The sequence below is a fragment of the Lipotes vexillifer genome, unplaced genomic scaffold (genome assembly GCF_000442215.2).
Source record: "Lipotes vexillifer unplaced genomic scaffold, Lipotes_vexillifer_v1.1 scaffold1129, whole genome shotgun sequence".
NCBI lineage: Eukaryota > Metazoa > Chordata > Mammalia > Artiodactyla > Lipotidae > Lipotes > Lipotes vexillifer.
This window is the reverse complement of record NW_006789022.1, coordinates 1,124,751-1,137,035: the sequence shown is the minus strand read 5'-3', so window position 1 is coordinate 1,137,035 and position 12,285 is coordinate 1,124,751. Positions and strand designations below refer to the sequence as shown.

At 59.4% G+C, this 12,285-nt stretch overlaps 3 protein-coding genes across 3 annotated transcripts in view; 1 reads left to right on the top strand and 2 right to left on the bottom strand.

Annotated features, from left to right (window-relative positions):
- Positions 1-5,759, top strand: part of EHBP1L1 (EH domain binding protein 1 like 1) — a 15,298-nt gene extending 9,539 nt beyond the window's left edge. The window contains exons 13-19 of the mRNA XM_007462203.1: positions 3,569-3,614; positions 3,734-3,789; positions 3,886-4,009; positions 4,299-4,398; positions 5,255-5,328; positions 5,411-5,525; positions 5,660-5,759. Of these exons, the coding sequence (XP_007462265.1) occupies positions 3,569-3,614; positions 3,734-3,789; positions 3,886-4,009; positions 4,299-4,398; positions 5,255-5,328; positions 5,411-5,525; positions 5,660-5,759 (615 nt within the window). The remainder of the gene's footprint in view (positions 1-3,568; positions 3,615-3,733; positions 3,790-3,885; positions 4,010-4,298; positions 4,399-5,254; positions 5,329-5,410; positions 5,526-5,659) is intronic.
- Positions 5,760-6,386: 627 nt separating this feature from the next.
- Positions 6,387-9,384, bottom strand: KCNK7 (potassium two pore domain channel subfamily K member 7). Its single transcript, XM_007461996.1, has 3 exons — positions 9,064-9,384; positions 6,994-7,392; positions 6,387-6,748 (listed from the first exon to the last, which is right to left on the bottom strand). Exons 1-3 carry the CDS (start codon positions 9,380-9,382, stop codon positions 6,543-6,545), a joined length of 924 nt encoding a protein of 307 aa, XP_007462058.1. The 5' UTR covers positions 9,383-9,384; the 3' UTR covers positions 6,387-6,542.
- A 1,574-nt stretch (positions 9,385-10,958) lies between these two features.
- MAP3K11 (mitogen-activated protein kinase kinase kinase 11) overlaps positions 10,959-12,285 on the bottom strand; it is a 16,005-nt gene continuing 14,678 nt past the window's right edge. The window contains exon 10 of the mRNA XM_007461997.1: positions 10,959-11,825. Within this exon, the coding sequence (XP_007462059.1) occupies positions 11,488-11,825 (338 nt within the window). The 3' untranslated portion in view covers positions 10,959-11,487. The remainder of the gene's footprint in view (positions 11,826-12,285) is intronic.

The following is a 12,285-nucleotide window of genomic DNA, read 5'->3' as shown; positions in this document are numbered from 1 at the left end:
AAGTTCCCAGAAGGTTCCGTGTAGTCAGCGCTCTTTATGGACGGTTAAGTGGGTTGGGGCGTTTCTTTCCCTGCTGGTGGCACGGGGTCTACCGGCAGCCACCACTTTCCTGTAAGCTGGGAACAGGGTTTCTATTCTCAAGGGAGCTCTCCAGGGCCTTCCAACCCCAAGATACTCTGACTTGGATCCTTAACTCCAGACACTGGAAACCAGTTTCCTCTTTTCTCTGATAATGGAAAGTTGGAGATGGGAGACTCTGCTGGGTGCCCATGTTCCCCCATCCCTTGCAGGTCTCAGGTCAGCCTCCCAGGGTGTCTCATGGTCAATACACTAAAGAGGAGATGGTTCCAGAGAGGGCAGGGATTTGCTCAAGGACTCACAGCCACTGGAGTCCCGGCCATGGGCTTTCCAGCAGCACCGTCCTGGACAGCAGGGGCAGCTCTGTCAGGCTGCTTCAAGCCTTCAGCTGTCCAGGGATGACCCCTAAGTTCTAAGGAAAAGAGGGAATAAATTGGGAGAGGCCTTTTGGAAGAAGCAGCCACTTGAGGCAGGCTGATAAGATGGGCAGCTTTTCCCAGGTGAAGAATCGGAGGGCTGGTTCTCAAGAGGTGGGACCTCACAAGTAAAAATGTGGCAGCAGGGAAGCTCAGGTCTCATTTAGGGAACTGCCAGTCACCTCCCTTAAGGTCCGCAGGCGGTGATGAGGCTGGCCTGGAGAGCAGGACCCCTGAGTGCAGGGTCAGAGGTGCAGCATTGAGCCTATGAATGAGAAACAGGAAGGGCATCAGAGGCACCCATAGGAACTGTGCTATCCTGGCCTGTGTTGGCCTCTGGCCAAAGCCGCCTTAATGTGTCTCAATGGCTCTTTATATCTTAAAACAGGAGGCTCCATCTTTCTGGGCCCAAGTCCCAGCGTCTGGTCCTTCCAAGCCAGGCCCCCCTCCAACCCTTGTCCCACAGGAGATATATAACCCATGGGGCTGGAGGGGACGCTTCCTCATTGGCCACTCCCATCCCCCATCCCCCATGCGTACAGTAAGAGGAGGTAGGGCCTGCCCCTGGCTTTGTGAGCTCCCAGAGACCTGGATGGGGTGAAGTCAGTCACCTTGAAGCTGGGGCAGGGCTGAAACAATGCCATGAGGAGGGCAGGGTGCCTCTGCTGTGGCCCAGCAACGCTTCCTGGAGGAGGGGCCACACATGAGGGTGTAGAAAGGGGACTTTGGGTCAGACATGAGGAAGCGTTGGAATTCCCATCAAGGCTGCCATGAGTAAGCTTAGTTGCTTCTGAGGTTGGGGCTTCTCCACTCCTGCATCCACCTGCCCTATTGGTTGAGCACTTGCTTTATGCCTGGTCTGCCCCCTCAACTCCTCAGCAACTGCTCCTTCTAGGAAGGAACAGTTACCCCCTTTTGCAAGTGGGAATGTTGAGGCTCAGGGATATGAAAAGACAAAGGGAGTTGATACTGGTGTGAACCCCGGTTCTGACACTGAACTCTAAAATGGCGCCCTCTACTGGGCCCAGCACTATGAACTGGCTGTGTGACCTTGGACGAGCCACTTAATCTCTCTGTGCTCTTTTCCTGAGGATGAGAAGTAAAGACATGAAAGTTTTTTGCAAAATGGCATTGAGGTACTCCTGCAGGGTGTTGTCAAAAGAGGGGAACTGTGAGGGACTTCCCTGGCAGTCCAGTGGTTAAGAATCCGCACTTCCATTGCAGGGGGCCCGGGTTCAATTCCCTGATCGGGGAACTAAGATCCCACATGCTGCACGGTGCAGCCAAAACAAACAAACAGACAAACAAACAAGCAAACAACAAAAAAGAGGGGTACCCCAACCTGAGTGTACTCTATTAAAAAAAAATTTTTTTTAAAAGGGGGGGACTGTGTTTTTCCCCAGATGTCTTTCTGGAGCCCTGCAACCCCCAGGGGCTTGTATGTCCTTTACATACAAGGACACAGGCCCAGTGGGTGTGACTGGGCCAGAGGCAAACAGCAAATTGGTGGCCAAGCTTGGGAACAAACTTTTGGATTAGACAACCCTAGGCCTGGGCTGGCCCTGTTTGAGTGTCATTTCTGACCCTCTGTTTCCTCATCTGTAAAGTGGGGATGGTAACCTTCCCCGCCTCACAGTGTTCTTGGGAAAACTAAATGAGTTCATGCACGTACAGCACCCAACACACAAATAGATGCTTAATGTATATCAGCCATTTCTGTTAACCGGTGTGCCCTGAGTGCATTCTCTGGACCCCAACCTGTCTGCAGAGGCTGCTGCTGCTTAGGGAGACAGGCGTAACCAACAGCTGTGAAGAGAGAGGCCCTGGGGGCTAGGGTGGGAGTCGGGGAGGCTTCAGGAGGCCTGAAAGTTAGGGAGGGAGGAAGAAAGCCCTGTGAAGGGGCCCCTGGAGGAGGTGGGGCTGAGCTGGGTCAGGAAGGTCGAGTTGGCGTCCAGCTGCCCAAGACAGAGGCCGCTCCAGGCTGAGGAAACAATTTGGGGAAGCGAAAGTCCACCACTGGGGCCGGAGGGTGGCATCTGGGTGGGGCTCGGGGCAGTAGGAGTTGAGGCTGGAGCTGCCACCAGGCCGTGGCAACAAGGCTGGGGGCGGAGAGGGGGTGTGAAGAGAGTGACACCATCAGGGTCAAAGGTTTAGGGAGACCCTTTAGTTGTGGCTTGAAGGTAAAGTCAGCAGGCAGGGCATGGGGGGAGGCTGGTGAAGAGGCCGCCACCTACCCAGACCACAGAGGAGGGCCCCTGAGCAGGGGACGTCCAGGGCTGCCTCTCAGAGTTGCAGGGTGGGGTGGACTCAACACTTTCAGAGTTGCAGGGTGGGGGTGGCTCAACACTTTCTCCCCACCTTGTGACCTGGAAAGGTAGTCAGAGCAGGAGCCATCAAAGGGGCCTGGCTATCAGCTGGGCTGAAACTTGGGGGCCCCCGGGGCTGACAGTGCCAGCAAGTTGTCAGGGGCAGGGCACATGAGGGGCCAGCGCTGCCCTTCCAGGCTGAAATTGGTGGTGCAGCTGCCTGTTCTATTCCAAGTGTTATTCGGCGAGCACAGCATTCTCTAGGTGTGGGGACTGAGAAGGTGGGAGGGTGCCCCGTTCGGCCAGGAGACGGAGGTACTGGTGGCCACATCAGCTCAGCTCAGTGTCACTGTGCGGGGCCCTGGCCATGATGGAGATGCTAGCACTAGGTGACAGAGTCTGAGGTGACCTGAGGGAGCTTCATGGGGGAGGGGGCAGAAGGGGGAAGGAGAGGCCCCAGCTGGGCCCCTCACAGCCTTTCACCCCCGACTCACAAAAGCCCTGTGAGGCCCCAGGAACGAGGACTGTGAGGCTCGGCCAGTGGGAGGGGACTGGCCCAGGATCACAGGGCCAGGGGTGGTGAAGGCCTTTGCTCTAGGAGGCACTTCCCCAGAAGGGATGGGGGTGGAGTTCTGTGCATGCAGGACCTCGAAGCTGCAGGGCCTGGAACTGAGGTCCCCCCTCCCCTGTGTGAGTGGGGCTCCGGCTGGCCCCAGGGCGGGCTGTTGGGGAGCCCCTCCAAGCCCTTACCGGCCTCCTCCTCCACAGGAAGTCGTGAGCCCTGACCCCAGCCCTGCCCCACAGCAGGCCCCTGGTGAGTAGTTTTGAGGGGTGGTGACACAGCTGAACTCGGGCTGCTCACAGACCCTGAGCTGGGGACCTTCTGGGGACAGGTGTCAGCTGGGGGCGCCTTAGCCTGGTATCTGTCCACAGGCGGGACTCCCCCATTGGAGGAGCTGCCCCCAAGCCCAGTGGAGGAGGCCGGGCTGGTAAGGAGGGCTGAGGTGGGAGGAGTGATGGGTGGGCTTCCTAGGCAGGGCCTGGGCTCAGCCCACCCTGTCCCTTGCCCCCGCTTTCCACCCCAGCAACGGTTCCAGGACACAAGTCAGTATGTGTGCGCAGAGCTACAGGCCCTGGAGCAGGAACAGAGGCAGATAGATGGGCGGGCGGCCGAGGTGGAGATGCAGCTGAGGAGCCTCATGGAATCAGGTGGGGCAGGCATCTGGAGTCCACACCGCAGCACGTGCCACCACGGCTACCCCACCCTGCAGCTCTTTCTGACCCTGGGAGGAGTGGGAGGAGACAAGGCTGGGGTCATCGTCCCCATTTACAGCCGGGCACCCTGAGGCCCCCCGGCCGGGAAGCAGCTTGCTGGAGGCGCACAGCTCAGGTTTCTGAGATGCCACAAGGGAGCAGACACCATCCCCCCGCCCCCAGCCTCCCTGCTGCTGACACAGGGGTCAGTGGCAGGCCTGGTGACTGCCCTGGCCCGATTCAGGTGCCAACAGGCTGCAGGAGGAGGTCCTGATCCAGGAGTGGTTCACACTAGTCAACAAGAAGAACGCTCTCATCCGGAGGCAGGACCAGCTGCAGCTGCTGTGAGTGCCTGTGCTTCCCTGTCCAGGCCCCACCCCTGCCCACCCAGGGCCACCAGAGCAGATGGAACCACTTTAACCACTTTAATTGGAACTGTTCACTGCTTTCTTCTTTCTCTGGATTTTTTTTTTGGAGAAATTGCTCAACCATCTTAATTTCCCCCCTAATTTCCTGTATAAAGTGTATACTTCTTAAATTGGTACTATTTTTATGAATGAGAAAATCGAGGCCCAAAGAAAACTGTGGCAGGTCAGTGCTGAGTGCCCCAGTTTGACCCTGTTCCTTTACAGGAAGGAACACTGAGCCTTAGAGACAGCTGAGCTGGTTTCCTGAGTGGGCTCAGAAGCAATTCTGGGCTTCATGGCCTTTATAGTCCTGCATGGTGGAGGTGGTTTTGCCTCCCTTTTACATCTTGGGTCATTTTTCAGAATAATTATAGTCCAATACTTGCTGTTTATGAATAATATCCATCTAAATAATCCTTCCGGGTTGTTTCTTATTTGTTAAAAATGGGGTGGGATGAGGGGAGGAGACAATATAAACACCCAGCAGCTGGGGAACAGCCGAAACAAAAGAGGAGCTTCCCTAGAGGTCCAGTGGTTAGGACTCCGTGCTTCCTCTGCAGCGGGCTGGGCCGGGGTCTGATCCCTGTTGAGGGAACGAAGATCCCGCGTGCCGCCCAAAAAACAAAAACAGAAGAGATGATTCCAGGCTGGGACTACGGTATAGCTCTGACCTCCATCCAGCCATCTATGGGAACTGGCAGTGAGGTGGGGGGGCGGGGGTGTCAGGGAGCGGTCCAAACCCTGGGCGCTCCCTGCCATTCCTCTCTCCCTGACCTGGCACCCCAACCCCCAGCATCGAAGAGCAGGACTTGGAGCGGAGGTTCGAGCTGCTGAGCCGGGACCTACGGGCCATGTTGGCCATTGAAGGTGGGAGATGGGGCCCGGAGGCCGGGGACCAGGACCGGGCAGGGGCTGGCGCCTCCTGACCCTCAGCCTCCTCTGCCCTCAGACTGGTTGAAAACGGCCGCGCAGCAGCACCGGGAGCAGCTCCTGCTGGAGGAGCTGGTGTCGCTGGTGAACCAGCGCGACGAGCTGGTCCGGAACCTGGACCAGAAGGAGCGGACGTGAGTGGGGCCGGGATGCGCTGGGAGCTGGGAGGCTCCAGGGGTGCTCTCGGAGGCGTGCTCGGTCTGGACCCCGGGGGCGGCCTGCCTGTGGGGCGCGACGCTGGGGCTGACTTGAAACCGTTCCCTCCCAGCGCCCTGGAGGAGGACGAGCGCCTGGAGCGCGGCCTGGAGCAGCGGCGCCGCAAGCTGAGCCGGCAGCTGAGCCGGCGCGAACGCTGTGTGCTGAGCTGAGGCCGCGAGGGCCCGGACGTCTTCGCCCCTCCCGGTCCGTCCAGACCGCAGCTTTTTCTCCCCGTCGCGCCCGGTCGCCGCTTCGGGCCTGCGCTCCGGAGGACCGGACCCTCCCCAATGCCGCGCGTGGCCAGTAGGGGCCGTCGTCACCCTTTACCAGGAGGGGACGCGCGGCCCTTCAGGCCCCCCGACGGACAGGGGCGGCTGGGCGGCCACGCCGCCCGGGCGTATTTATTAGTCCGTGTGAGTGTGTGTGCGTGTGTTCGTGGTGGGCTGGGGGGTCCCAGGCACGCCCCCCAGAACCCCTCCCCGAGGGCAGGACCCGGCCGGCCAGCACCGAGGGAGAGGGACGGCTCTCGAGCTGCCGCATCCCCGCCCTTCCCCTTCTTCCTGTTCCTCGGGAGCAATAAAGTTAGAAAAAGCCAAGCCAGTGCTCTGGGGCTTTCAATAGACGGAAGGGGGTGGGGTCTCGGCGGATAAGGTTGTCTGCGATCCTTGCTGGGGCTGTTGTGGAGTTGAGGTTCTCAGATGCCGGTGGAGCAGCACCTCTGCCTTCGAAGGATGATGGGTTTGGGTTGTTGATTGCTGTAGGGAAGTCCCATTTTGAAAGACAAAAACAGTCGGCGGTGTTGCCCATTTTATTTTTTATTAACACATTATTCCCTGAGGTCCTCACATCCATCCCTTCCCCTCCCACCCCTAGTGGCTTTCCCAGCCACTCCCGATGGCTTCCTCCTCAGGCTCCTCCACCTGAAAGGAGCTCAACTCCATCACTGACATCTGTCAGCAAGCTGGGGCCCGTTCTGGGGCTGCTGCTGAGGGTGGCAGGGTGCTCAGAGCCAGTTCATCCTGGCCTAGGATGCCACCTTCGTCCTCAGCGTTCAGAGGGCCCCTGGACCTGAAGAACTTCACCATGGCACGGACCTGGGGCAGCTCCAAGAACATCTCCACAGTCAGCAGCATGGCCAGGAGCCCCAGGAGCAAGTAACCTGGGGAGGAGAGGTTACTAGGGCAGCTCTCAGGGTGCTGACTGACGCTCCCCACTCCCCTCCCAGCAAGTGACCAGCCCTCAAAATTCTCTTAGCACTTCGGATTAAACCTCCCACACCCTGCCCTGGGGCAGGGTCCTTCCAACCCGTGAGGCTCAGCCTCCCCCAGTGGCTTATGGGAGTTGTAGTCCAGGCTCCTCTTTCCTCTGCTCCTCCCTGTCACGCTCCTTGGCAGCTGGACTCACCCAGAAGTGCGAACTGGCCAAGGTAGTAAAGCACTGGATGCAGGCCATGGTCGCGGCCAGGCAGCAGGTCCCCCAGGCCGATGGTGCTGAGTGAGCTGAAGCAGAAGTAGATGGCCTCCAGCAGGCTGCAGTCGCCCTGCAGACCCCACAGCACCAGTGCTGGCAGCAGCACGAAGATACCAGCCACTAGCAGGCCCAGTCCAGATGCCTGCAGTAGCGCAGCTGTGGCCGGCGTCAGCTGCCAATGGATGGCTACCCAGGCACCCGGGTGGCTGAGCAGAGGCAGCAGGCAGTGGCGCAGTGCAGCCACAAGTGCTAAGGAGGCTGGCAGCCCCAGGGCCGTGTAGACCACACAGAAGGCCTTTCCATCTGCCAATAGTGGGGCCATGTGGCCATAACCTGGAGAGGAGAGAGACAAGGGTAATGAGCACCTGAGTGGGATTCCTGCCGGGTACCCACTTCTTCCAGCCTCCCTCCGGTAGAAGGCTGCCCTCTGGTGGCCGAGATTGCTGGAACTGTTCAGGCAGGGGCTCTGTCTGGCTCTGCTCCTCATTCACTTGGGGTCTTACTTAAGTCCCTTAACCTCTCCGGGCCACTCTTTCATTTTCTGGAACAAGAAAGGATTAAAAGAGACAGTCCCCTCAGGCCTCTTGTAGCTGGGACAGTTCTGAGAGCTGCTGTCCTACCCCAAGGCAGCCTGGCTTCCTGAGAGATTCCTCAGCTCTGCCCTTGACTCCCACTTCCAAACCCACCAGGTGAAATGTTACCCCTTCTTTCATTCCCCTAAGGTATATCAAGTTATCCTGGGTGCCAGGCCTTGTGCTGGAATCAGTCTGCCAAGGCTTCAGTGGGGAAGGCAGGCAGGAAAACCAGTCGGGACACCTGACACAAAGGGCTGCAAAAGAGGCAGCGCACATGAGAAAAGGAATTCAAGGCTGGAAAAGCGTGTGCAAAGGCAGGGAGAGGTGAAAACAGGGTCGGCTGGTCCAGGGTTGTAAACACAAATACCTAGAGGAGTCAGAAGTAAGACAAAAGGGAGTGGTGGGGACTGGGGTGGGCTGGAGAGCATGTGCTCTGCCCCCAGGGCAGGCCCTGTTCTACTCCAACAAGGATTCTGGCTCGGTGCAAATAGGTTTCCCAATTTTTCCAAAAGAAGATAGAAAATGGGGCTTCCCTGATGGCTCAATGGTTAAGAGTCCCCCTGCCAATGCAGGGGACACAGGTTTGAGCCCTGGTCTGGGAAGATCCCACATGCTGCGGAGCAACTAAGCCCATGCACCACAACTACTGAGCCTGTGCTCTAGAGCCCGTGAGCCAGAGCTACTGAGCCCACGTGCCACAACTACTGAAGCTCACACGCCTAGAGCCCGTGCTCTGCAGCAAGAGAAGCCACCGCAATGAGAAGCCTGCGCACCACAACGAAGAGTAGCCCCCGCTTGCCGCAATTAGAGAAAGCCTGCGCACGGCCAACGAAGATCCAACGCAGCCAAAAATAAATAAATTTTTTAAAAAGATGGAAAATGGCCTTTAAAAAATATTCAGACACTTTGCAGGACAAATCGCCCCAGTGCTGTGGGTCCCACTGCTTTATTCCTCTGGGCCTTCACACATGCTGTTCCCGCTGCCAGGAATTCCTTCGTGTCTATCTCTGTGCCCTCTTGCCTTGGCTACCATCTCATGGGGACTTCCTCCCCCAGGAGCCTTCCCTCACACTCCTTCTGGGATGGTGGTCCTGTATTCCCTGGGTTCACTCCATTTCCCTCCATCCAAGAATCCATCCCATAATTCATGTTCCTAGTCTCGCCTCAGGCCCGCAGGGTCTGAGCACCTCTCCTGGGTCTCAAAGTGTGCCTGGGGGTGGGACTGAGGAGCACACACCCCTCCTGGCAGTTGAAGTTGAGGCACTAGTTGGGGTGTGTTGGTGTGGGGAGCCCCAGCTGTGATGACAGGCCTAATAAGGCCTGGGCTCTGTCTAGCACTTTGGGGCTGGGGGAAGGGCTGCACCCCCAGGGACCCCAGGTAGCAATGGCCTCAAGAGCCCCTTCATACCTGGCCTCCTGGCGGCCTTACCTGTGGTGGTGAGGAGGCTGGCAGTGAAGAGTAGGGCTGAGGGCAGATCCCAGTTCCTGGCCTGGGAGCCATTGCCCAGGCTGGAAACCCCGTGGGCCTGGGCTGCCAGGGCGGTGCCCAGCAGCTCTTCCAGTGCCCTGGGTGGCAGGCAGGCCCTGTACTCCGCCTGGAAAGTGGCCAGCTCAGCCCTGAGGTTGGCCTGGAGCTGGAGTGCTGGAGGCCCCTCCAGGGCCTGGAGCACTGCAGCCCCAAGCCCCAGGGCTAGCAGGTGGGCCACAACCAGTAGCCCGTATCGGGCCCAGGGCCTCAGAGTCCCCATGGTGTGCCGCCCAGAGTCCATCAGAGGTGCCCTAGGAGCCGACTGCTCCACCACAGGCACCTGGGAGGGGCCGGGCAGGTTGGGGCTGGGAGGAGGTGCAGCGTGGGTGGCTGGCAAGGGAGGGAAGCCTGGGACAGCAGCTGGGGTGAGTGGGGCTGGGAGGGTGAGGCGAGGAGGTGAGCTGGATAACTCCTCCCCGTTTCTGGGGCAAGAAGTTTTTTGCCCAGTTCGCCAAAGCTGGGTGGTCGGGTGGTGGGTGGTCCGGGGCAGGATGGAGGAAGGCGAGACCCCGAGAGGTAACTTGACTGGCTCCTAGTCACACTGTGGTGGTTTATTCAGGGATGAGCTCACTCAGTCACAAACCCCATTCACCCGCTCAGCAGGTGCCCGGACCCAGAGGACATTAGGGGAGAGGACAGACCAGGTCCCTGCCCTCCTGGTGTTCCCACAAGAAGCCTGTTAGCAAGGATGCAGGACAAGTTCACATCAGCATAAGCTCCCTGAAGGAAACGCCCTGGGTAACGGGGGAGAGTTCCGGGGGAGCATCACCTGGAAAGCCCCTCTGAGGAGCGACATTTCAGCTGGGGAAGAGAAGAGACCAGGCCAGGTGGGAAAGAGCTAAGGTGGTGAGAAAAACAGGGGCCTGCTGGGGTGGGGCGGAGTTGGGGGTCAGGACACAGGGCCTTGAGGACATGTGGCTCAGGGGACCTATGGAGAGGGCTAGTGCAGGCATCCTGGACGGAAAGGTGGCGGCCTGGGCTGTGGAGTGGGAGAGGGCAGGTGGGACAGGGTGGTGAGGCGAGGACAGGAGTGAAGGATGCCTGGAGCGCCCTGGACAGATGATGCTCCCTCCACTCTGAGTGCTTCCTGAGAACCCTTCACGCCCAGCCCTCCTGAGTCCCCACCCTGGTGAACACTGGAGCCACAGTAGGTCTGGCTGCCATGGAGTGTGCAGGGGACGGGGAGAGGGAGCCTGGACCCCGCCTCCCATAAACCATGGAGGGGCTGAGCCCAGGGTCCCCTGCCCTAGGGCGTGGTGTGGGAGGGGTAGTCCGCAGAACCCCGTGGCATTAAGAGAAGCTTGAGTGGAGCCAGGTGTCAGGGTGGGGGCCCCCTCTTGTATCCAGACCACGGGATAGAAACAAACCCAGGACAAACCACCAAGATGCCACCCAGAGGGCTGTGGGCTCCTGAGTTCAGCGAGCTGCCTGGGGCGGGAGCAGCATGGCCGGGAGGGCATCCTAGGGGAGGTGATGTTGTTGCTGGGCCTTAAGGATAAGCCGGGACCACCCAGCAACAGGAAGAATCAGAGCAAACACAGTTGCTTGAAACGGTGGGAAAGGCTTAGTGAGGGTGGGAGGAGATGGGTGGGGCCCGAGCGTGTGGATGCCAGGGAGGCTGAGCAGGGCCTTGAATGCCTGATGATGAAGCAGACTTGATCCCAGGAGAGGGATGTGGTGCAGAGCATCCCAGCCTAGGCCCAGGCCAACTGCCATTGTGCTGAGGGCATGAGGTCACCAGGGTCATGTGACAGTTTGGATCCCCTGGTTACCTCCAAGAAAGTGACAGGCTGTGCTTGGGGAGACAGCTTGGGGAGTTTATTTGGCTTCATTGGATCCCGAGGCCATGGCCCCAACCCTGGCCGGGGCAGCAGGAAGGCACCCAGAGAGCCCCGGCCCCAGATGACCCCCGGGGCAGGGGGGCCCAGGCACGAAGCCCTGGGGCAGGGGCCACAGTAGCAGGACTTGGTCAAAAGTGCTGGTGACAGCTATGGCCGGCCCCTATCCCCTGCACCTCCCCTCCTCCCTGCACCACCCCTGGGGGCAATTCCCTGAGTCAGGCTCTGGTCCTCCCAACCAGCTGGGTACAGTGTTGGGCCCCAGTGGGGCGGGTAAGTCGGGGGACCCGCACGTTGCAGGTGTGGAGGGGTACAGGCCCCCCGTCCAGTGTGAAGGCTTCCTGTGCAGTGTAGTGTTCCTGACCCCCAGAGGGGGCGGGGTCCCTGGGCGAAACCAAGGCAGCTAGAGAGGCATGACCGGCTCCTATTCCAGTGTATGCTGAGGCTCCTGGAGGGCGGTGGGCGCGTGGGGAGCAGCCCGGCCCACTCAGGGCCCTGCCTCTGGCGCCCACGGGGCCTGGGCACCCACGTCTTTGGTCTGCGCCCTGCAGTCCTGAGGGCCCCCTCGGAAGGGGTTGGCGGGTGGAGAGTCCCAGAAGGGGTCTGAGTCTGGGAACAAGGTCCAGGGTGCCCGGCGGGGTGCAGGCTGTGGTGAGGGCAGGGGTGAAGGCCGTGGCCCGGCTGACACAAAGCTCCATGGGTCGATGCGGCTGCGAAGGGGTGAGGGCCGAGGTCGACTGATGAGGCCCAGAGGCGGTGAGCGTGGGGTACCTGGGGTGCCAGGAGCGGAGCGTGATATCCCTGGTGGGGGCGAAACGGCGCTTCCTATGAAGGGAGGGGGAGAGGGCCGAGGTCAGGCAGTCACCAACTCCTGGGTGTCCCCAGGAGGCACTGCCCTGCTCTGGGCCTCAGTTTCCTCATCTGTACAGTGAGTTACGGGACTCATAGCTTCCATGGCCCTTCATGCTTGGTGGCGCATCTGTTTACTATGTAGCAATTAAGAGTGAGGAGTCCTCTGGAGCAGAGGGACCTGGGTTTGGATCCCAGCTCGGCCACTTACTAGTGGGAGCCTGGAGTCCCTTGATATTTCATCTAAAAAACAGGTATAACCAGAGTACCTAGTTCACAGCCTTGTTTCGATAATTGAATGAGGCAACCTCTGTAAAGCGCTAGGAACAGTGCCTGGCACAAGTAAGCAACCTGTAGGAGTTCGCTAGCATCATCATCTTCATTATTTCTACTATCTCACAACTGGCCTGGCCTGGCCCCTGCCCCCCGCCCCCCC